Source organism: Pempheris klunzingeri, chromosome 15, assembly GCF_042242105.1.
Source record: "Pempheris klunzingeri isolate RE-2024b chromosome 15, fPemKlu1.hap1, whole genome shotgun sequence".
Taxonomy (NCBI): domain Eukaryota; kingdom Metazoa; phylum Chordata; class Actinopteri; order Acropomatiformes; family Pempheridae; genus Pempheris; species Pempheris klunzingeri.
In genome coordinates, this window is record NC_092026.1 from 24413835 (window position 1) to 24439556 (window position 25722).

At 43.2% G+C, this 25722-nt stretch overlaps 1 protein-coding gene across 1 annotated transcript in view; it reads left to right on the top strand.

Moving 5' to 3' along the window:
- The window catches only part of cdh6 (cadherin 6), a 40301-nt gene extending 32396 nt beyond the window's left edge, over window positions 1–7905 (top strand). Inside the window, exons 9-11 of the mRNA XM_070844350.1 lie at window positions 497–614; window positions 1167–1418; window positions 7355–7905. Of these exons, the coding sequence (XP_070700451.1) occupies window positions 497–614; window positions 1167–1418; window positions 7355–7902 (918 nt within the window). The 3' untranslated portion in view covers window positions 7903–7905. The remainder of the gene's footprint in view (window positions 1–496; window positions 615–1166; window positions 1419–7354) is intronic.
- Window positions 7906–25722: the final 17817 nt, after the last annotated feature.

Here is a 25722-nt window from a genome sequence, read left to right on the forward strand (position 1 = left end):
AAACATGTTAGAATCTGTTGAGTTAGAACCATTTCCAGCTGAAACGTGCAAAACAATAACATGTTAAATATAAAGACGGGAAAGTAGAAAGTGCTGAATATAGTGCAGCAGCACCTGGACTCGGATAAAAGGATCAAATGAATGCATAATGTAAACCTCACGTATAATGCTTGTATATATAAATAAAGTGCAGCATATATTGTGTTTTGTATGATTTCAGCTGCAGCGTCCACCACTGTCCTGTGTCAGTGGAACATATGATTTGATTATGTGATGAGCTGTGCTGTTGACAGAGGTATTGATAGTTTACCGAGCACAGACGCCAGCGATCCTGATAATATCCAAGCTGTTGTGTTGGCAGCTCTACAGCACAGCACAGACTGTCACTGTGAATACAACCTCCCAGCCTGCCAGTCCTTTTCCACTCATTGACTGCTCTTAATTCACTTAACTCCATCGGGACGTTCATGCTAATGGGTGTTGGTGTCTCCGACAGCGGATCCAGACAGTGAGTGCAGTCGATGCTGATGAGCCCTCGACAGGACACAAGTTTTTCTTCAGCCTGGCTCCTGATGGGACCCACCGCAGTAATTTCACCGTCCGAGACAATGGAGGTAGGCAACAAGCCGTGTTGCTAGCGGGCTTGTATAAAAACGGGAGTCAGTCTTCGGGGGGGTGCAGACATCTGTTTCAAATTCCCTGACAGACACTGGACATCAAGTATTACACGAGAGTATTCATACCACCATAGTCTGACACACAGCTCTTGATTGGGCCTGTAATTTGAAATTATTTTCTCTGAGATTAGAAGACTTGAAAGTGACACTATTGGTAAGAAAGAGTTTCTTCTGCCATGTGATTGTCTGTGTGTGTGTTGTCAAGCAGTGTGCCCTATTTGGATGTTGTAAAAGGTTATTTTGAGATAAATTCTTTATATTCTAGTCATCCAGTCCTGTTGGATAGCTGCTTTTCCGTAAGTTGTTAAAGCTGCTTTGTCTGCTCAGTGAGACAGAACAAGTGACTTCTGCCTTGCTGGATCCACATGTTTCTTTCCAACCTGCTAATATGTGAAGAAAGTGATTTTTACTCACACCTCTGCTGTGTGACAAAGTGTCAGACTGCAGGCGTGCTGCGACGGTATTCTGACTGTGCTTTCTCCTCCTCAGACAACACTGCAGGCATCCTGACGCGTCGAGCTAGCTACAGCCGCCTCCTCCAGAGTGTCTACCTGGTTCCCGTGGTGATCACCGACGGGGACTACCCCATGCAGAGCAGCACCGGCACCCTCACTGTGAGGGTGTGCACCTGCGACCGTGACGGCAACATGGAGCTGTGCAATGCAGAGGCTCTGAGCAGCTCTCCTGGCCTCAGCACCGGAGCGCTCATCGCCATCCTCCTGTGTGCCGTCATACTGCTGAGTGAGTCTGTTTGTCTCTGTCAGGATCACAACTCAGGGTTCAGCTCGAATTCAGTACGAGATGAAAGAGCGAGCAGAACACTGTTCAGAATCTAAACGGAAAAATGTGCATTATCAGAGCGGAAACAATGAATCTATTAGTCAGTGGACGTGAACAGAACGGCAGCTATTTACATACTTTCATACATACGTCTCAGTCATTTATCAAGCAGAAATAGTAAAATAGTAAACGGACGGCATTTATTTAGTGCTTTTACTAAAAAGAAACGGCGAAACATTCTGTGCAGAATCAGAGGATTTACATTCTAAAGTGAATTTCATTTGCTGAGAGACTTTTTTGTTATTTCGAAGACGTCACCATGGCCACTGGGAAGCTGTCAAGGATGTTTTCTCTCTATTTTTTTTATCAATTAACTGGAAAAAAGAAGTGTTTGAACTGATAATAATAATGACAATGAGAGCAATAGTTGCAGCCACAGTGCAAGTTAGCAGGTGAGTCCTTTCAAATTGTAAAGCTTGGTGAGAAATTTGGATTTTGTTCCCGTCTGAGGCCAGCTGAGCCTCTGTTGAGCTGCAGTCTAGAACTCTGGTACTTTATTTCTACTCAGTCCCATAAATCATACAAACAAAAGTAACTTTTTCTCCTCTGTAACCATGAAAGTCCTGGTTCCCCTCTAGACAAGCAATGCTTCCCCATGGCTTGTACTAAACACACCCAGTGTCCACCATTCTTTTTAGGTGCCATTTTTAATAGAAAGAATACAGTGATATGAGGAAGATCTGCCTTTTTAAAGATATTAAAGGGACAACGTTCTGAAATTCTAAATCAAAGTATATCTAAAAAAGAATGTTGCTGTTAAGATTAACATAGCAGAATGAAATGACATGAAATATACAGTTAAGCCCCAAATTATTCATACCCCTGTTAATGTTAAGGAGTTTTTGATTTTTCTCATTTATACAGTAGCTCTCCACCCCAAAAACAACATTGACAGAAAATGTTGGAAAGCCTTCAGCCAGACACAATTTATTTTGGAATTACAACTCAAACAAACATTTTTAACAACGCAAAAACAAAAACTCATTGTGTTCAAAGTGATTCGTACCATGTTTCAGTAATCAATTGCAAAGCCTCTATTTGTAATATCAGCCTCCAAACGATTCCTGTAATTGCTCACAAGTTTACTACAAAAGTCCTGAGGAAGTTTTAACCACTCTTCCTTGGCAGAAGCTTCAAGATCCTTGAGGATGGAAGGCTTCCTTGCTGCGACCCTTTTGTTGAGTAGCACCCATAAGTTCTCAGTGGGGTTGCGATCAGGACTTTGACTAGGCCGTTCCAAAACGTTCACATCATTGTCTTGAAACCATTTCTGTACCACTTTGGCCGTATGCTTTGGGTGGTTTGTAGGCCTCATGTTTCTTGCGCCACACAAAAGCCACATCTCTGTGCCGATATAGCTCAATCTTTGTCTCATCTGACCAAAGAACAGATGACCAGAAGCTTTCATCTTTATCTATGTGAGCCTTTGCAAAGGCTAGGCCCGCTTTCACCTGCCTCGGTTGAAGGAGAGGAGTCTTTCTTGGTCGACGTCCATGGAGGCGATCTTGATGTAATGTAACGCTGGAGTGTCTGCCTTCATATATTCACACCAGTTGAGCTCAGTTTTGCCAGAAGAGCCTTTGTAGTAATTCTTGGATTAATCTGGATTTGTCGCTGAATCTGAGCCGAGTTGACACTGTTGCCTTCCGACCCCGTCCTTGGAGAGTTTTCACAGTGTTGTATTTCTTGACAATACTTTGCACTGTTGAAACTGGCACTTTCAATTGCTTGGCAATTTTTTTGTATCCTTTTCCTTCCTTTGGGGCATCAATACTCCTTCCTCGCAAGTCCTCACTGTGCTCTTTGGTCTTTGGCATGACAGCTGCTGTGTTGATTCCACAATGGTCGACGTTTAACGAGCTACTCAACTTATAGAGGGCAGGAAACTGGTCTTGAACATTCAAGAAACATTCACAATGCTGTTTAACACATTTCTGCCTCAGAAAACATAATTTTGTTGTAACATTTCATGGTTAGTTGTCATGATTACATGAGGGTATGAGTACATTTGGACGTAGTGATTTTTTGTTATCACACTCTAAAAGGTGTGTGGCTGTAGACCTTCTTATATTATCTACCTATTTGATTTGTCGGGTGGAGAGCTACTGTATAAATTGGAAAAAAGCAAAAACTCCTTAATATTCTGAATAATTTGGGGCTTAACTGTAGGTGCACACACTATGTAACATGTATGATCAAATGTCCGTCTGTCCAGTGCATCACTTCCATTGGTGCAGCATCGTAAACACACGCAGCCGCTGTGTTTCTCATCGGCTGTGATGGGAGACAGTGTTGGTTCACAGCTCCAGTCTGCTGCTGCTCGTCAGAATCAAACCTTGTATGGAAATGAGTGCATCTCATCTGCCACCACATCCCCACTTATCCTCTTATTCATGCAGTGGTCTCAGTCCAGTGGGCTGCTGGGAAAATGAATACATATTTATGCCTCTGAAAGTGCAGTCATTGCAGACTTAGTGGACACACACCAGGGATGCTGGAAGTCAATCAGACTTGGGGCTGCCGAGGGAATGTATGATGGCGTCAAACTAAACGCTACATGATGTGTGTGGTTTGTTTCATCTGAACGGCCTGGATCATTTATATCATCGACAACATTTTATATCATCATTACATCATTTTAGAACATTTTACAGACAGCAAACTGTACGTGAGAGTTCCCACAGTCTCTGAACACTGAAGACAGGCATTGAAGGTTTCAGGAAACGAGGACGGAGTGAGGCAACACGTGCTCGTGAGCCGTGAGCAGTACGTCATACAGCACTGTAGAACAGAGCGGAGCAGTGAGGATCCACACAGGACATGAGGGGCTCGTACGTTAGGCTGCATGTTTGGTGTCTCCACTCCTGTCCACATTCTCCCACTCTTTAACATCAGCTGTCTCTCTCTCTCTCTCTCTCTCTTAATTTCATCTTTTTCAGTTCAACATTCTTTATTGACATGACCTTTAACATTTGTTGGCTCTGAGGCCCAAACGCAAAGAAAGACGATGTCAATGAATGAATCAACAGAAAAATGTGAATAGCAGCACGAGTCATCAGAGACTGTTGTACATAGAAAAAAGGAAATAGGTAGAATTCATTCAATCAAGAAAACAGTTCAAAAACAACAATAATAATGATTAAATGATCTGCCAAACCTCCGGATCTTAAAGAAACCTCTAATTACCAGATCTCTTTTTCTGTGGAATCTGTCTGATAGTGAGTCACAGTGAGCAGTAGCTACACTAACTCACTCCAGGAGGAAAACAGTGCTGTGATGTCATGTGTCCACACTCACTGTACACTACATGAGTCCCCCCCCCCCCCTCCAAACACAGAGAGGACGAGTTCTTCCCTTGAGCGTCAGTCGGCCCAGAGAACCCACCTTTATCAGTATCAGCGTCAGTCCCCCGACAAAAAGGAACTGTTGATGGAAGGACGAAGGTATGGATAGATAATAGCCTGCAGCTCTAAACATGAACTGAGGGCGAGCTGCAGTGGAGGCCGCTGCTCATATTCACCAACGCCGGTTCTTCAAGTGCTCTCAGCTGGAATGAACAGCAGAGAGGAGAAGTGAAAGCGGAGAGCGCAGACAGGTCCATCATACTCATCTACAACACATCTGATTACTAAGAACTGTTGAACAAATACAAAACAGAGCCACTAGTTTTCTCACCAGTGAAAGTCCACTCTGAGTAATTACACATCTACAAGCCTCCACAGCAGAAAGAGGAGCTTAGTCTGGTTGCTCACAGGGAGCTGAATTATAGTGAACATGGTGAAGCTGTAGTATTATATGAATGTGTTCATCATTGCATCACCGGTGTCCTTTTGTTTGTCTGACCTCCATAACTGCCCACTCTGCCTCTAGAAGCCTCATTCTGGATTTCCAAATCTAGAGCTATATTTAACTTGAATTATTCTCTCAGCATCTGATGTTCTCTCATTCACATTCTCCCTGGCTCCTTTGCAGGGGCTTATTTCATGCTGTGATTTGCGGCGCCTCTGTGTACGCATTATCAGTTATTTCAGTTCCCTGACCTTAGCTCCGCCTCTGCTCTTTCATGCTGTTGCTGCGCTCTTACTTGATTTAAATTCAAACTGGCCTGCGTGAGCTTAACCAATCAAATGTTCTGCACGATTACTTATGGCTGAGCTCTCTGTGAAATCAGAGGCTGCTGTCCTTTCTGTCTGCCCGTAGCCAGCCTGTGCAGTCCTCCTGTTTTCACACTCATTTTGGGATATAATGCGTCTACAGCGAGTTCCACGTGTTGGTCCGAGGATGAGGTACGATGCAAATCTTCATCCCGAGTCGTACCCTGTTTGACTTTGCATTGTGGAATGCTATTGGGAGGCTAAGAGATCGTTCGGGTTTGTTACAAAAAGACAGGCAGTGAAGCCAGCTCCAGTCTGCTACACTCCCACACATGCAGTGCTCCCTGTAGACGGACCGAAGCCGTCACCGCTCTTTCTTTTGCTGCCATGTCGGCTGCCACCCGAATGCTGTGCTGCCGCTTCCTGCTGTGGCATTTCAAAAGCCCTCTGCCCAACCAGGCGTCCACCTGTAGGCTCTAAATCTGTGCTCCTGAAGGAGGAAGTTATTCTGGTCACTCCCCAGGCCCTGGTGCTGCTCTGTGGGGGGGTGACGGCAAATATAGTGCTGTGCATTTTCTGCAGTCACATGACTAGTTATTAATTTCATTGTAGTGATGCCAACATGATCCCCTACATGAGCAGTTAACTTAAGTACAGCGTTGTCATAACCAATAAGAACAAAGCTATCAAAATCAATTAACCAATCAATCAGCTCTGCCCCCATCACTACTTTAGAGGACTTTAGGAACCACCAGTAGACCTGCAGTCTGGGAGCGCAGTGCTCTAGTGGGGTAGTACGGTACTATGAGCTCTTTAAGATATGATGGAACCTGAACATTAAGAGCCTTGTAGGTGAGGAGAAGGATTTTAAACTCTATTCTAGATTTTACTGGAAGCCAGTGAAGAGAAGCCAGTACAGGAGAAATGTGGTCTCTTCTTTTAGTTCTGGTCAGAACACAAGCAGCAGCGTTCTGGACCAGCTGGAGAGTCTTTAAGGACTTATTGGGGCAGCCTGATAATAAGGAACAGAAATAATCCAACCTGGAAGTGACAAATGTGTGAACTAGTTTTTCTGCATCATTCATGGACAGGATGGACCTGGTTTTAGTAATAATATGTAGATGGAAAAGGCTGAAAATCTGTCTTCTGTGGGAGTTAAAGGACAAATCCTGATCAAAGATAACAGATTCAGATTCCTCACAGTGGAGGTGGAGGCCAGAGTAATGACATCCAGCGTAGCTATATTGAACTGAATTCAGAGTCTGGACCAGGAGGGCGGTACCCTGTAACTAAGACTGGCTTTAGTGTTTTCCAGGTTGGATGAGAGAAACTAAGAACAAGGCTTTCAAATGAATTATAGTTAAGTTTAGGTCTGGGCTTGATTGATAAACTATAGTTGTAAATGGATGCAGCTCCACCTCCTCGTCCAGAGTCTGGAGGAATGTGAGTATTAATATGACTGGGGGAGTGGCTTCATTAAGGCTAACATATTCTTCATGGTGCAGCCAGGTTTCAGTCAGACACAATAAATCAATACGATGGTCAGATATCAGATCATTTACTAAAACAGAGATCTGATGTTTAAAACTCTCCTGTCCTGTTGGACTTTGACAGTGGTGGTATTAACTTTGATGAGAGACCGTTAAAACAAAAATACTTATTTCTGTTTTGGCTGTATGTGCTGATCGGTCGTTCACTGTTAAATGTTCTAACCTCACATTTATTCTCCTTTGTCTCCTGCAGTGATCGTGGTTCTGTTCACAGCGTTGAAGCGGCAGAGGAAGCAGGAGCCTCTCATCATCTCCAAGGAGGATGTCCGGGACAACGTAGTGAGCTACAATGACGAGGGCGGAGGCGAGGAAGACACCCAGGCTTTCGACATCGGAGCACTGCGACACCCGGACGCCGCCGTTGCCTTGGAGGAGTCGGCCAAGCAGAGACGCGACATCATCCCCTCTGACACCCTGCTATACCCGCCACACCGCCGCCCCGCCCCCGTCGGCCCCGGCCTCATCATGCCACCGGTCAGCGTGGCGTCGCGGGATAACGGGGACGTACGCGAGTTCATCAATCAGAGAGTGCTGGAGAATGACTGTAACCCGACAGCACCGCCGTACGACTCGCTGGCCACCTACGCCTACGAGGGCGCGGGCTCAGTGGCCGAGTCTCTGAGCTCACTGGGCTCAGCGTCGTCTGAGGCCGAGCAGGACTACCACTACCTGAGTGACTGGGGCCCCCGATTCAGGAAACTAGCTGACATGTACGGGGCTGAGGACAGTGACTTCTCCTAACAAAGACACCACACACACACACACACACACACACACACACACACACACACACACACTCCCACGTCAAAACATTTTAGCAGTGCAGAGGTGAAGACAGCAGCAGCTCAGTATCAGAGGAGGTGAACATTGCTGACAAGCTATGAGAAAATGTGAGCAGTTAAAATACAAATGACACACAATCCACATGCTGGACAAACAGATGTGCTGGCAGATGTGAATTCCATTTAATGGGATATTTAAGATTGCCACCTGATCCCTGACCTGCCTTCACTGCACATGGATCCAAAAATGCTTACCAAGTCATTTTCAAAAGGAGAAATATCTGATTTGAGGAACTAATGGATGTAGAAATGTAAATTAACCAGCACAACGGTGGAGCCCAAAATTCTTTAGTCCCAGCAGCGTGAACCTCTTCAAAGACTCATTTCAGGCCTGAGTGGAGTTTTAAATCAAAACTGGGCTGTATTTTGTATTGACAATTGGACTTTTAATACTTTGAGGCTTTGCTTTAATCTCTCCTTGGTTACCAAATAACCACTTTGCAGAGTGTTTCTTGCGGCTTTACACGTGCCATTCAAGGCAGACTGAAAGGAGGAAAGCTTTGGGAACCAGGTCAAACAACAAAACCCCAGTGTTGTTATTTCAGGACAGGAACCTTCACATTTACCTCTGCAGACAGGAAGTGAAGAGTGTGGGGAACACAGGTTTTTCTTTATGATGTTGTTTTTTACTAAGTGCCCTTCTGCCTCCCTTCGAACTGTGGACTCTTGTCGGCTGGCTAAGACTGGGGGGGGCTAAAGACTCTTACATGATTGCTTTTTGTCTTTCTTTGCTGTCTTGTACAAATGGACCATTCCAGAGGATCCTCACTTGAAAATCGCCTTCTTCGGGACACAGAGTAAAAAGAGAACAACACATGTGACAAAATGCACTGATTTCCCTGGTTATGCTGTTTTTTTTTTGTTGTTGTTGTTGTTTCTTTTGTCCTGTACACAAAAAGAAGATCTATGTTCATTGCATCATTTCTAGCTTTTTAACTCTTGATTAAGTGTATATTGTGTCAGATATGTGATTGAACTGAGTTATATTGGAAGTTCTATAAATCTTTAATTTTCCTATAACCAAATACATCAGACAGTTGTTGAACAATGTTAAATTAAGCATTTTCATTGAGAATATCTTCATATTTACACGAGGGACACAGGGAGTCCCTGCCTTCACAGTAGAGCTGTCACTTTTTATTCAAAAGTTCCGACTACTGCCTGAGTGTGAATGAAGGCACCAAACTGCATAAAGCCATTTGTAAGGCAAATATTGTGCTTTGGTTATTAATTATTATATTAAAGCTGCTCTTCTGAATATTTTATAACAACAATGGATCAAATGACTAAATGCAATGTGAAAGGTTTCAATTGTAGTAATGAATCTCCAGAAAAGTATCACCAACTCTTCTCAGTTCTGCAGAGCGTTTTAGCATCCTTCAGCTCATTGTTTTGGTTTCTGGTCCCACAATTTCACTGCTTTCAGTCTCACCACTCACATCGACTGGTTTCCAGCAGCGGGGTCTGTTTTCAGCTCCAAACAGCAGACTGGTCCATTTCAGAGAGCAGCTGGTCAACATAGTGGAGCATTTAGCAGCTGAAGAAGAGCCAGATATTTTTCTCAGGAGGTGGTGGAGACCAAAACAGACCTAAATGAATGAATCACGTGTACACAAACATGAGTTCAAATGGATGCTAATATTGGTCCCTATCTGCTCAACGCAGGCAACACGTTAGCCAAAACAAGATGCGCGTGAAGACATAATGTGATATGGTCAGAGTTTTGCTTGTGTAACATTTTGGGAATTGGGCTCATTGGCTTTGTTGCAGAGAGATAGATGAGAAGATTCATACTGCTCTCAGGTCGGTTCTGTAAATATGAAGCTGCCACACGTGGCTACTTAGTTCAGTTTAAGGAAACAGCACGTCTGCTTCTGTCCAAAGGTCATAAAATCCCCCTACCAGCACCTCTTGTGCTCACTAACATGATGTTATGTTCTAATTTCACAGAAAAACCAAAGTGTGAAAAGGTCTTTTTTCTTTTGTATTTCCATTTCTTTGCTGGGTGCAGTCACTTCCAAGAGATTCTCCTTATTCCTCATCAGCAAGTTTCCAAGTGGCCAAAACAGTAAATGCAGGTTTAATGTGTGACCGAGGTAACAATTACCTGAGACGTAACTCTGTTAATGGCAGGTCTTTTACAGTAAGTTTTACATGACAACAAATCCAAAGTCACATGTTTGCTTGTCAGTCAAAGAGAGAGCACCACGGATCAAGAAATCCATGTCAAATTTACTACACAACATTAGTTAAGGATTTGACTCTGTGGGATGTATTTGAATAGTTTGTCAGGGCACATTCGCTCAAATTTAACCTTTTGAAAAAGCAGACAGCCCTACTTCACAGCCAGCATTGCAGCTTGAATGTCTTTCAATGACTGGTAACCTCATTTTCAGCGTCATATTACTTCCTTCTCTTCTTTTCTCACATGTACTCCCATAGTTTGAGGATGCGATCCAAATGTTTTTGCCCAAAGGTATCCTGACACAGATTTCACTCTGATTTTCCGAGACAAGAACAAAAACAACAGCTTTCCTTATTTACTGCTTTACTCACTTAGTTTTATTCAGCCGCCCTTGTGTCTCATTCACAGATGCAAGGTTTTGTTGTTAAATGTTGTAATGAACCAGCACTGGACGGCAGCATACTCATCGTTTGCTATGATGTCACAGTCGTTACTGAAGCAAAAGGTCAAAATCACAACAGTCCACCTCAGTGCTGTGTTCGAAATAAGCGAGAGATAAAACCATGAAGACGTTTTGTTCTACTGATTCGATAGCGGGAGTTTGTATCGTGTGTTTTGGCAGTTCAAGTGAAAGCAGCAGTTTCCAGTTGTGTTTTGTGACCGTGGTCCGCTCTGAAGGCTTCAAACTAAAACGTTCACATATTTTTCTTTATATTGTAATTCATTCTTTTTGTACCAATATTTAGGACACAATAATATTCTTGGAGGGGAATAAAAACAAAGTACCATCCAGCTTCACTGTTTTTTAATGTAATTTTGGAGGTGTGAAACTGTGGGCAGTCTACCGTCCGTATATGATGTATTATCGAGTTGTTTAATTTTATCAAAATAAACTTTTACAGTCAAAGTGTTGTTGTGTTTTTGAACTGGAGGACTCAGCCTCGGTAAACCACGTCGATCTTTAGTCACTCTTCTCCACACGTTTCCTCCGACAGCTGAAACAAACGTGGCTGTGAACCTCAGTAAGATGTATTTCATCATGCACCATTTCACAGCTTCACAGTTCAGTTCATTTAATCCCCCAGAAATATGACAAGTCACTGGTTTCCCAACTAGGCAAAGTAGGCAACTGGCTGGGACCCCGACCCTCAAGTGGCCCGTCGGCTTTAGGTTCAGCATGCTGATCAACCACAGTTCATTCATCACCCAGGGGTGCCCTGACCCTGCATGTGCCCCTGCCGCCCACTCACCCTCTACCACTACTGATTCTTTCAGGTATGATGTTTTGAAAGTGACGGTAGGAAAATACCAGATGTAATGGTGCCTTCAAATGGGGTCGTGTCCTCCTCCTGCAGAGCTGCTGCGATCCCCATTTCTTTTTCAGATAGAGCTGTTCAAATCGCCTGGTTCCCTGTCACCTCCAGCTCGCCTGCCTGTCTCCCAGCTGACTCTGTCTGCTTGGCAGCCAGAGTCTGACCCAGAACTTAAGGATCCCTGTCTGTCCTGAGGGATCCTGTCCCTGACAGCCCTTCTCCTTGGTTGTAGCCCACAAAGAATCCAGTTTTCACTTCCTGTTTCTCCTGTGGCTGTTCCACAGGAGGTGGTTGTGCACCCTGATCTCCACCTCCTCCCTGATTCCCATAACCCCCCGCCACACACACACACACACACACTCGAACACACAAACACATTTAAGCACATACATTACATGTTTGTAATGTACTGTATGTATGCGAGTATACAGAGAATAAGGTCAAATTAAGAAAATAAATTATGAACTAAAACGACATGGGTGGGTTCATCTGGCCCTGTCAGTCATAGCTAGTTATCACAGTGCTTTGTATTTACTCTTTTTTAATCATTATTTGGCAGAACACAGTACACATCCATGTCTGTGTGCCTTTGGACATTACTTATTTTCACAAAAAAGCTGGAAAAGTGGTAAAACTGCTGATTTGAAACCTTTAACCCTGGTCTACTCTCTATCTACCATCCCTCCTCTTTTTTTCCTTCTCACCATCTGTCAGCAGCTGATGAACCACAAACAGAGGTAGAGCACATCAGTCACTTCAGTCCAAGTTTCAGTGTGTGTGTGTGTGTGTGTGTGTGTGTGTGTGTGTGTGGTTACCCGATGGCAGCATTAGTGATGACAGCTGTAACTTAACCATGCTACAAGTACACTGCGTGCCTACATCAGTGCTTCATATTTTCTCTTACTGTTAATCTTTGATGGGGCTGTCATGTAAGGAGACAAAAAATGACTGTCAAACTCACTAACCCCACCCCCACAGAACAAGTACCCCACACACACACACACACACACACACACACACACACACACACACACACACACACAGGCGCTGCATGTTAAAAAATGCACACAGATTCATTCAAAAATACATGACCATTCATTCTTCCAGGCATGGTCTGAGGAAGGTGCTGGCTGAGATGCTCTCCTGCGGCTTGTCCCTCCCCCTCGGGGCCAACACAAGGAGGGAGGGGGACAGAGAGCGAGACAAGAATCAGTTCTTTCAGCAAACATGCTTCATTGGAAAACATCTTGCACTGAAGAAAAGAGAAAGACGGTAGTTTTTGAATTGTAGCTTGAGCTGGCAGGAGGAGGCAGAGGAGTGTGAACCTTCGTGTGCTGGCTGGACTTTTAGCACACTTGACAGCAGGGCTCAACAATTAGAGCTGCTGTAACAACAACTTTGCACAAGCAGAGTGGAGATGTGTGCCTACTCATTTGTTTTATTTTTTTCAATTCATTAAAGAATGAATCTGTATCTGAATGTAAATGCCCATGTTCCCATTAGTGAGGGCTAACTAAGAGTTTTGCTTTTAATTGTGTGTAGATTACCTCTCAGGTGTTTCCTGTCTCATAGCGCAACACGAAATGTAACATTTCATGCCAGTTTTCAAATAAGTATAAGTTGAATTAACTTTAATCCAACACTAGATTAGCACCTGTATACTCACATTAGTGTCATGATCCTCTGAGTTTGGTTAACTTAACAGTTTTTGTCTCGTCTCATGTTGTCCTGTCATTTCCGGTTTTATTTTGAAGTAACCCTGTCTCCCTCTCGTTCCAGATGTATTTACTTCCTGTACTCATGTGTCCAGCTGTCTGTGATTGTCCAGCCCCTCCCTGATTGTTTCCACCTGTCCCCCATTACCTTGTGTATATATATTCTGTGTCTTCCTTTGTCCTGAGCCAGTTCATCATGTACCAGTGTCAAACCAGCTGTTTAGTTCCCTTGTGTTTCATTGTCAGAGTTCAGAGCTGAAGGTTTGCTTTTCTGTTGATCACTTTGTCTCTTGCATGAGCTCGAAACCAGCCCACACCTCCACAACCCCTTCTTGTTAATAGTCTGCCCTTTTGGCCTGAGTGTGTTCTGTTTCTAGTTCTTAGTATTGGTTTTGTCTTTATCGCTCCAGTTTTTTTAAGGAGTCGCTCTATGTTTATAGTAGTCTTAGTCTGTTGCCATTGTTCTTGTTTTTCCTGCCTTGATTAATAAATTGCTTTAATTTGTAACTTTCTTGTTGTGCGTGTGGGTTTTCCTGTCTTGTTGGCCCCAGGGTGTGATAATTAGCTTTTCCACTGCAGGAACTTTTCTCATTTACCCAGGATTTTGAAAAACGTCGGGGTGTTTCCACCAAAATTACCCGGGGAACATATGTTCCCTCGGACGGCGACGTCCAGGTTCTTTTGAGCGTATTTGCCGAGGAAGAAATTCAGTGGGACTTCGAGTTGGCAACTCGAAATGACCAAGTCTATGGAAGAATATCCGACAAGCTGGCGGAGCTAAATGTAGGACACACGCCGAAACAAATTTGTGAAAAGTTGAAGAAACTTGTGAAAGATTATAAGAAGCTGAAGGACCACAACAGTCGCAGTGGGTCCGACCGCCGTACTATACGTCTTTTACTAGGTAAATAAATTCCTGGTAATAAAAGTTCCTGGAAATGTTGTTGGGGCTAGTGGCAGCTGCTGTAGTTACCCCCCCAACTGTGAGCCACTTTTCAACCCTTGCCACCCTTGTTGTTCATCCTGTTGAGCCTCTCTCTCGCCCTGCTGACAGGGCTAAACAACACAAGCCAGTGGTAGGGATCCTTCAGATAACACATTTATCTAATCTGGTTGTTCCGTTTCTGGTCATAGTACAAATATTTTTAGCTATGAGCTTATTTTTCAGTCGATTGAATCAGCCGAGCTTTACCAAGTAACTGCTAAATGTTTGCTGGACCGCATCAAATAGATAAGAAATATTATCATATTCAATCCAGAGAAAATCGATGACGAGGAAAGAAGCAAAAGATGACAAAGGGGTAGAAATATAAAAAGTCAAATTAGATGAGGCAGAGGGAGAGACATCCTTAATCTGAAGGCTTAATACTCAATATTTAATCAAATATCTTTTAATTAATTACAAATGGTTTAATAATATTTCTCAATGATTAAAAGATTATCCTCTGCTTTGATTATAATAACCACCAAACATATACATGATTTTCTAATCAAACCCCTTCCTCCTTTATCTTAATGGGAAGCATGCTTAAAGATGCGCTTTGAATCATTAACGTCAATTGGAGCTCTTCTAAACTTGTCATATCCACTGCTTCACTTCCAACCTCCAACAAAGAGCTACCAGTCAGACGCCTCGATCTTTTAGATTCAACACATTTAACAGCGTACTGAGGTCACACATTTGAATTCAAGCAGGAAAACGTGGTTTCTCTTGGAGAGGTGGTGGTTTCTATGATGTAGCCATTCTTTCTGCCTGTGATCAGGTATATATCTCTGTGTGTGCATGTCTTGTACAGGACTGTTCTGACATACTGGATAAGTGCTCTGTATCTGTGTAGCACCTTTCTAGTCATTTCAACTACTCAAATCACTTTTCACATTCACACATCATTCACTCAGGAGGAATCTAAGTTGGAGGAGACTATTCTTTCACACACATTCACACACTGAAGCTGCTTCAGGAGCAGGTTGGAGATCAGTGTCACGCTGACTCAAAGGAGCCGGGGATCGGACCAGCGACTTTCCGATTGATGGACGAGCCACTCTACCTCTGAGCCACAGCCACCAGTTTAGAGCTTGGACACACCTTCTCATTCACTGGTTTATTATTATTATTTACTTTATCTTAATTATGTTATTATAATGTATAATTATTATATTATACATTGTAGATTCATGTTGAAGACATCAGAACTATGAAGGAACACATATGCGATTATTAACAAACCAGGATATGTTTCATGTTTTAGATTCTTCAAAGTAGCCACCTTTGACTTTAATGACATCATTAAACATTAAACATCTGTGTGGGCTGGAAGTCCCACGGTCCGAATGGAAGACACCTCCCAAAGTGGTTGACAATGACCGAGCCCAACCAGATCCAGACCGACAAAGTGGTGATGGCAAGAGAAGAAGGCAGCAACATTAGGAAGAAAATACCATGGGCTGAAAGAGAAAGATGTGGGGAGTAAAGGTGTGGGTGGGGGTGGGGGGTACAGAAGGGGATTTTGGTTTAATATATATATAATTTTATAATTTACATCTTAACGTAGATGTGGCTTTAGTTTTTGCTGCCATGCACTCGTTATAGGTTAACAATTGTGCAAATACAGTGGGTGAACTCAGTTTGTGCAGGGCATTAATACTAAGGCTCATAAGCACACAGATTATCCCCCAATCATCTGCATAATCAAACAGTGGACTTTTTACTCTTCATCCATGCAGCCCACCCATCTGAACTCTGCAGGAAGGGGAGAGAAAAGAGGAAAGGATGAATGGAGGGCAGGGTCAGGTGCTCTTGAGTGCTTTTTGGAAGATGGACAAGTGGTGTTTTCAGGTGTGTGTGTGTGTGTGGAGGGGGGGTATAATGGACTTAATGGATTCCAGTAAGCATGCCAAAAGAGTTGAAGGGACGCAGATTTAAGTGTTTCTTTTTGTGTGTGAAATTGTGAAGCTGAGTGTAAAACTGAGAGAGTGTTAGAGCAACAGCATGAGGAGCATCTGTTACCGCAGAAACTAGATTCACTTTGAGGAAACTTTGCCAGATAAGATCAGACTTTACATCCTGCTGTTAGATGGGTGTTCAACTGCACTGTTTAATATACAATCATAATTAATGCCCCTGAAATGCATCAGTTATTAGAAATGCATGTTAGAATAACATTTAGTAACACAGAAAAGGATATTTATACCTATTTACTACTAGTATTAGTAGTAGTAAAAGTGATCTCCATGGACTTGTGCTAATGTAATATGCACTATACAGATATTTTGTACATTATCAATGTCTGGAATTACACTGTAAGAATAACATCTAGCTATACATAGTAATATGCCAGATGTATTGCATGCTTTGTTTGTTGTTTGTGTCTTCTTGGTGAGATAATGCAGTTTGTGTGTTGAAGAATTGCACTTGTATTTGGCAGGATTTGGATAAGCCTGACTTCAAAATGGCATAATCTGTCTGGCTGTTGACATAAATACATAAAGCAGATGATTTGAACATTTACTTCAGAGCAGACTCAGAGGATCTTCCTCTCTTTGGTGAGATTCCCCTTGAATCAGATACACCACAGATGGGCTGAAAGAAAAGCCCAGTACATCTAAACCCCTCAGCAGCGACAGAGACTGTTGTGATGACTGGCAGCACCAGTGCTCATGAAGACAATGGATGAAGAGGGAATCTCTCTCGTATCTCATCAAAGTTGTGAAGCCCATATGAGCGGAGATACATTGGAGATGTGGCAGGCAGGTCCCTGTTTTGCAAAGTAATTAGACAACTCTAGCTTCCAACTCAGGTCCATCATATCCACTGATGATGCAGAAAAATTAGTCCATGCATTTGTCACTTCTAGGTTGGACTATTGTAACTCCTTATTATCAGGCTGCCCCAATAAGTCCTTAAAGACTCTCCAGCTGGTCCAGAACGCTGCTGCTCCTGTTCTGACCAGAACTAAGAGAAGAGACCATCTTTCTCCTGTACTGGCTTCTCTTCACTGGCTTCCAGTAAAATCTAGAATAGAGTTTAAAATCCTTCTCCTCACCTACAAGGTTCTTAATGTTCAGGCTCCATCATATCTTAAAGAACTCATAGTACCGTACTACCCCACTAGAGCACTGTGCTCCCAGACTGCAGGTCTACTGGTGGTTCCTAAAGTCCTCTAAAGTAGTGATGGAGCCAGAGCTTTCAGCTATCAGGCTCCTCTCCTGTGGAATCTCCTTCCAGTTTGGGTTTGGGGGGCAGACACCCTCTCTACATTTAAGAGTAGACTAAAAACCTTCCTTAGTGATAAAGCCTATAGTTTAGGGCTGGATCAGGCTTTGGACCAGCCCCTAGTTATGCTGCTATAGGATTAGGCTACCGGGGGACTCCCATGATGCACTGGGCTCCTCTCTCCTCCTCTTCCTCTCCAACCTGATGCTTCATGTCTCTTTAATGTCTGTTACTAACTTGGTATCTTCCTGGAGCCTTTCTGTGCTTTTCTCATCTCTCTGGTTCCTGTGGATCCTGGTCCTGGTCCTGGTCCTGGTCCTGCTGATGTGGTTCTCTGCTTCATGAATCACTGCTGCGGATCGTCGTCCACTCGTCATGTTTTTCAATAATATCATACTGCTAATCTTTTAGTCACACTCCTATTGTTAGTGCTATAGTCACTGGTAGTATGTTGGTTGCTGTTTGTGTTCTCTCTCTCTCTCTCTGTCCAACCTCCATCCCACACGGATCCTGACAGAAGCCGTCCACATTGAGCCTGGGTCTGTTTCAGGTTTCTTCCTGTTAAAGGGGAGTTCTTCCTGATAAAGGGGAGTTCTTCCTCCACTGTTTCCTAATATAATATCTGATGCTGCTCATGTGGGGATTCTTGAATCCTTAATGTTGAATTCCTGAATCGTTGGGTCTCTCTCTAATTAAAGAGTTTGGTCTAGACCTGCTCTTTATGGAAAGAGTCTGGAGATAATGCTGTTGTGAATTGGCGCTCTATAAATAAAGATTGATTGATTGATTGAAAGGAAGTGGTGGTATGTTTCAGTACTTTTTACCCCTTTCAGCCCCAACAAGGTGGGGCAGCCTGGCAAAAACCTCACTACACCTCCCGCTGCCTGCCAATGCTCTGGGCACAAGGTCCTTTGCAAAGGTGACTCCGTTGACGCGACCGATCACTATTTTTATTAACAGGTCTTCCTCTGTCAGGCTTGTGTTCCACACTCTCAGCTGAAGACTAAGAAGGACAGAGCTTTTGTAAAGGAGTGACAGAGTGAACAGAGCCACTGAGGTGATGACAGTGATGGCTGGTGATGTCGCTTTGCTTAGAGAAAATTAATCAAGTGCAAAATCAGTGACTAGAAATCTGTGAGGAGAGGTCAAAAGCCAAAGCCTGTGATCCAGGTCTGTGGTCTAAATGCATGTGGCCATCAAAGGCACAGCATTGCTGCACCTAAAAATAGGTTGTTTTTTTCTGGCCAAAAGGCGCCACTCTAACTTGATCAATACACCACTTAAAGTAAGATGCAAGTCCACCGACGTAATTCTCTTTTCAGCCATGCAACATCAAAGATTTTTCCACTGTAGGGCAGACTACTAAATGAGATTGTTTCTGTGCCCTCTTTGTTCAAATGAAAGATAAATACATACAGTGCATGCAAAGCATATGTAGACCTGCCAATGATGCAAGGCAGATCCATCGTCTTTGTTTTCTGTGCACACACATAAGCCAACAATCCAATTCTGATACGGCAAAACAAGATCTGAGCTTTGTAACGGAATAAGACATCAGATCTATTTATGCCTAAGAGCCACTGAAACACATGTGCTGCTTTATTTAGCACAACACTCTCCATGTTTCACACACTGCTGCTAAACTGGATTTGAGATGTACAGTGAATTTCCTGCATTTGTCACATCTGACTAAAACCCAGATACACCAGAGGTACATTGACACGAATCCACGCTGACAATTCTCTTTCAATTCAAAATCAAAAGCACATCTGTCAACATAATCAAGTACATAATGACAAACAGACATACAACACAGACACATTAGAGCTGAGAATAAAAGCTCTTTCTGTTGCTCAATAACACACAATTTAGATGTATTGACATCATGATCAAAATTGAAATCACAGATTTATGTTGGTCTTATTTGAGTGCTGTCAGAATTAACACATTAATTTTCTAACTAATTTGAAATATTTAACGTGTTAAACGATCTCGAGGTCCACTGTTCTTATTCCACACCCCGTGCTTCATTTTCCAGAGCCTGTGAGAGTGTTTCTGACGGAATAAAACGTTTTTCAGCAATGAAGTTGATCAAAATAACAGACTTATCAATGCAGCTCCTTCAAACTTCACTACAGTTGCGTTTAAACCTGTTGGGTTTAATTTGATTGCTGGCACACATGAAATCAGATGACTGTGGAGTAAGACTGAAGTGCAGCCCCACCGGTTTGTCTTAGTCTGTATTTGGAGGCCTGTCAAGGTGTTGCATTTTTACTACATATCAGACATGATGCCTCCTAAGCACATCCACTATATATATTCAGTGATGTGTCTATGAAAAATAAGCATAATACTACTAATGAAGCTTTGAAGAAAATGTGTTTCTATATATTGATTCCATGTTCCTGTACAAGTCTCCCTTTTTTCACTTGTAAAAAATATTTGAATAATGATGGTGATTTTTCTGGACTCCATCATCCTCTATGGAGCAGTCTGGACTTGATTCAACCCATGTACATCAGAGAAATCAATACAACTGGGGCTCTTTGACCTTGTGCTCACTCGTTCTCAGTAAAAAGGGTAAAAAAAAATCAAATGATATTTATTATTTTGGCCTTAAAAAGCCAAACTTTTAAACAAAACATAAAGTAAAGATTTTCTATAAATTTACATTGTGTTTAAAGAACAGGGGCATTTATGTGCAAAACCTTTGAGGGGAAATACTGGTGTTTAAGAGACCAAAATCTACAAGCATGAAGTTAAAGCAGAAACACAAATCACTGATTCTGCCACGTCTGGACTTGAGAGACAACTAATGGTCTCTGCTTTTAGATTCCCCAGCGGAGGACACACTGTTCTCTGCTGTACATGGATGTGTGTGTGAGTGTGAGAGAGAGAGAGAGAGAGTTAGACAGAGATGGCCTCTGAGGCAAGTGGCTTCCCCTTCTCCTGCACTTCTGAGTACTTCGTACCTCCTTACTCTCCCTATGCCACTGTTAAATTATAGATAAGAGCTGCTGCACTGACTGTTCCAGCTCCCTCCACATCTGTGCATCAATACCACCTTTATCCGTTGACTCCGGCGGAGCCTGGGCGTCCTGACAGCAGAGGATGTGTCTTGACATAAAGCTGTATGTTACGTGTAACTGGCAGAGTACAGAATAAAACATGAACAGCTTGTTGCCTGATTATGTACATCTGTAATATCCCTTTGCTCTCCATATGATATATCTTTGTCAGTAGTTTCATGCCAGTGTTAAATGAACCAAAGCCTATGTTAGCTGGCCCACCTTATAGGTCAGTCTACCTCAAGCTTGATTAGGTTCCAATACGCACCAAATGTGGCTCCTATTTGCTGATAGAAAAGGCACTAAATGTTCCTAGAGATGCTGTTGGAAGCATGAGGAACCCTGGCTACACACATGGCGGAAAGAGGAAGCTATCAACGGCTGCCACCAGATTTCTGAGGAGGCAGGTGGACAAAAACCCTCAAGAGACCTGCAGTAAGACTTGGTGGCAGCAGACACTGAGGTTTCAGTTTCTACAGTAAGACACATACTAAACACTGAAGGCCTCCATGACTGAACTCCAAGAGGTACACCACCACTGACCCAAAAGCAGGAGACATGACGGCTCCAATATGCTTGAAACCATGTAAGTAAGCCACAGAAGTTTTGAGATTCTGTTCTGAGGAGCGATGAAACAAAACTGGAACTTTTCAGGTCTGTGGATCAGCAGTATGTCTGGAGGAGGAAGAATGAGGCAGATGCTGAAAAGAACCCCCTGCCTACAGTGAAGCATGGTGGTGGGTCTGTGATGTTCTCTGGCTGCTTTGCTTCTTCTGGCTCTGGAAACCTGCAGCATTTGGAGGACAAGATGGATTCAATGAAGTGTCAGGAAATCCAGGAGAAAACCTCATGCTGTCTGTGAGGAAGCTGAAGCTCGGCTGTCACTGGACCTTCTAATGAGACAGTGATTCCAAACATACCTCAAAGTCCACCAGGACTTCAGAAAAAGTCCTGGAAGATACTAGAGTGGCCGTCACAGTCACCTGATTTGAATCCCACAGAAAACCTCTGGTGGGATTTGAAGAATGCAGTTCCAGCATGCAAACCCAAGAGAGAGCTGGAGGATATTGTTCATGAGGAATGGGCTCGGATTCCTCAGGCTGTCAGAACCTGGTATCTGGTTCTGCATCACGTTTGCAGCAGGTCATAACAGCAAAGGGTGCTCTGTCAAGATGCTTGTCAAGAAGGGGTTGAATAATTTTGAGACTGCAGTGACGTGGCATATTGTGTTGTATTCGAAGAAACCACCTGTTGTGTTGAGTTGAGTGTGTTTGAGTTGAGTTGAGAACAGAGCTGAAAGTTTGTACATTTTGCCAATACACATAATTTGCAATGGGGGTTGAATAATGATGTGCAACTGTATATATGGTCTAATTCCTTTTGTTTCTTGGCCCAAGCAGTGCTCCTCTTCTAGTTGTTCTTCCTCAGTAGTTTCTTCTTTGCAGTAGTTCGACCATGAAGGCCAAAAATGATGGTACCCTTAACTTAATATTTTGTTGCACAACCTTTTGAGGCAATCACTGCAATCAAGCGATTTCTGTAACTCTCAATGAGACTTCTGCACCTGTCGACAGGTATTTTGGCCCACTCCTCATGAGCAAACTGCTCCAGCTGTCTCAGGTTTGAAGGGTGCCTTCTCCAGACCGCATGTTTCAGCTCCTTCCACAGATGTGGAGTACATTGGCAGAATGGTTAGGCATATAAAGCACAGAGCTTTGACACCTTTACTCTTCATGACCTGCGTCCCATGTGTCAGCAGTTTTACCAAAACATATGGCTGAGTAAAGTCATGTGTGCCACTCCACATGGTTTTCTTTGAGTCAGTGGACAAACTTCTGGCCACAGGCTGCTTGGAGGTGGCTTTTGGAGGCACGAATCACACTCAGTGACCCAAATTAAGCATGTCTGACTAAACATTGGACCCTCCAGCACTGACTTTTACGTTCACTCAAGAATTTCTCTCTTCAGTGAGTGAGTGAATGAGCTTTCTGCTTGTTTTGACCTTCCCTCTTGTCTGCCTTGATGATAGTTTATCCTGCTGTTAGTTGTATAAGAAGTGTCACAGTATTTCATGTCTGTATCTTAAACCTGCAATCTGGAAGTTCTGTCTCCCCTTTCTGGAAGTGAGGGTAATTATACAAACACTGTCGATGCATACCTCAGAGGTATATCTAGAGGTCCTGACTGCTGATTGCTTTCTTTTTGTGACCGTTATCCTTCCTCCGTACGGCAAGTTTCTTTTTTATCTGGAGCATCAGAAACTTTGCTTGGACACCCCTTAGGTTTGTCCACCATTCACTGAGCTGCTGTAGCCTACTCCTTCACTACACTTGTTCATCCCTTCAGTTCTGGTAAACCAATCATTGCTGGTTGATATAAAACACATCAGTACCTGTGTGGACTGTTGCCACTGACTGTTAGGATCCTTGTGTTTTTCCCTGTTCCCCTGCTCCACCAGCCTACTTCCCCTGGTCCCCACTCCGGTTCTGCCTTCCCCTTTTGCTCGCTGTTGCAATAAACCTACCTGTCTCCCAACCTACCCCGCCAGTGTCATTGTCTGCATTGTAGGTTCAGCCAGTTCTGCTTGGCATAACACTGACGCCAGAAACTCCAGTACACTGTGAAATATAGAAATGTACCTGGTGGTGATCAGGTTAATCACTTCACATCATGACAGGGTCTGAACTTTATTTATTTCTGTCAGCTGAACAAACAAGCGCGACACTATGAATGTCCTCCCATCTTGAAACAATGTCTCATCTTTCCCACCTCTAGACAAGCTGTTCAGTCCACCTACGAGTGGTAACCAGATTCCCATCATGATTGTGCAACACAACGTACAAACCATTTTTTTCAGAATGATCTGGCCTCCACTGTGTTCACCATCTTAGTTTAGTGTCGTGCTAATTAGTACCAAAGAAAAAGTAAAGCTGAGGCTATTGGTAAAGTCATTAGTTCTGGTAAACCAAAGTATCAGATGAATTAAAACGTGCTGATGGTGTTAGAGACGTCAGAGGACCACCAAAGTGATTACAATTCATCCTGCGGGGACATGAATACCTGAAGCACATTTCAAGGCAATCGAACCAGTAGTTGTTGAGATATCTCAGTCTGTAACAGGGGGTGGTGAAACGGCCACAACAACTTCACTTGTCAAGTTCATCTCTTGCTTCTGTTCAAGGTTTCTTCCCGTTAAAGGGGAGTTCTTCCTGCCACTGTTGCCTAATATAATACCTGATGCTGCTCATGCAGGGATTCTTGGATCCTTAATCTTGAATTACTGAATCGTTGGGTCTTTCTCTTAAGTAAAGAGATTGGTCTAGACCAGCTCTTTATGGAAAGCATCTGTCTGTCTGGCAGAGAGCTCGGCTGAGCTGAGGTTCAGAGGAGCACATCTAATTATTCGTATGTCACATTATGCACACCAAATTCCTAGTTTTACAATGTAAGGTTTTTGGTGTAAATTATAGCAAACACAGACTTACATAGATTGATGGTCTAAATGTTATTCATTTTTCTGCATAGATTTCAGAGTGGCAGATTAAATATTTGAGTGGCTGACTAGTTCATTTCAGGCCCTCACAGAGGTAAAGTGACATTTGCTCATCAACACTAGTGATGCTATTTGCTGAGGAGAGAAGTGGTACTGCGGCATGGGGAGAGGAAATGTGCACAGGGTTTCTTTTTTCATAGAAGAGGAAATTGTGACCTTGAAATCTGTATATTTCATCACAACACAGTTGGAAATAACTATATCTGAAGGGAGCATAAAATAAAACCATTATCTGCATTGCATTCAATTTGAGTTCCATTAAAGCCATGGAAGGATGCTCTGACAATCAAGTTTCTCATTTCCTCTAACTTCTTTTGATTAACAACTAACACTTTCTTTTATCTGACCTTACCCTGTCTTCATAGAAATCTTCACTCAATGATGTTCAGTAGTAGAATTGATCTTTGTGAATGTAAAACAGATGTATAATATGAAGGCAAAGTCTGCATTATAGTACATTAGTATATATTTTGTCAGTTTGTTTGCTAATTTCTTGGGATAATGAGCTAAGGGCAGGGACAGACACGAGGACAGGGCTGGAGCATAAACTAACCACCCATGACACTGCACACCAATACAAAAAGGGAATTATGAAGGGACACCACCATCGGGGAACTGGACTGCTGCTCTAGGCCCACAGCACCTGTCCCAACAGAGAAAAGGGGTTAATGAAAACATGCCATGACGTGCTGTGCAATGTTGGAGCAGACAAAACCAGTTATCAAAGCTGAAATACAAAACAACAAACCCACAAACCCCACTGATGCAAATAAAAAAGATCAGGCTTATGGCGTTGCTACTCAACGTCAAAATACCTAGAAAAAGAATCGGTGGCATGGAGCCACGAGGAGCTCTGATGATTGCCCAGGCAATTATACACAGCCTCTAAGGAGACAATGTCCTATTATTAAGTTATGGTAAATGTACACAGTACAGTTTAGGGGTAATATAAAAGCCACTCTGTCCATGCCCAGCATCACTGAGCACTGGAGGGTGAGAGTCTCAAAGGCCTAAGTGACAGAACAGAAAAACAGGCAGATAACGCTGTTGGAGCGGATCCAGAACCGCTTCCAGAGCCTCCAGCAGGGAACCGGCCTCGCACAAGACCAGACCATGTTACGCACACAACTGAGACAGAGGAGTGACAGAGCGCATTGCTTTTATGGGCCACCCACCTGAATATAAAGGTTCACACAAACCAAACATAGTAAATGATAAATAAAATCTTTAAGCTGAAATGAACAGAACTATCAGCAAAGTGAGCAATGTGTTCCCAATGTGTTATTGTCGTATCTCTGTATCATCACCTATATTTAACACTGGGTGACTAAAGAAAGGTTTCCGTGATGAGGCTCTGTCAAACGTGAGCAAATTCTACCCATCTTTGTTTGCATCTTAAAAGATACCAGAAGAGGAGGACCACACAGTGCCTTGTTAGGCCACGCAAGGACAAAATAAGGGAACACTGAAGGTTTGTTGTGGCCATGGTTGTTGCAGCACATTTTCAAGAGAAAAGTCTGTCAGCATTGAGCTCATTACAGGCAAATGAGAATTGTCTTTGTCCCAAGTGCTTGTTTTGTGTTTGCAGGCACTGAATAGGTTTTCCTCAAGCCCTTGGTCCCCTAAGATCTGTGACAGCCTGTTGTCTGGCTGGGACTGCTGCTCTCTGATC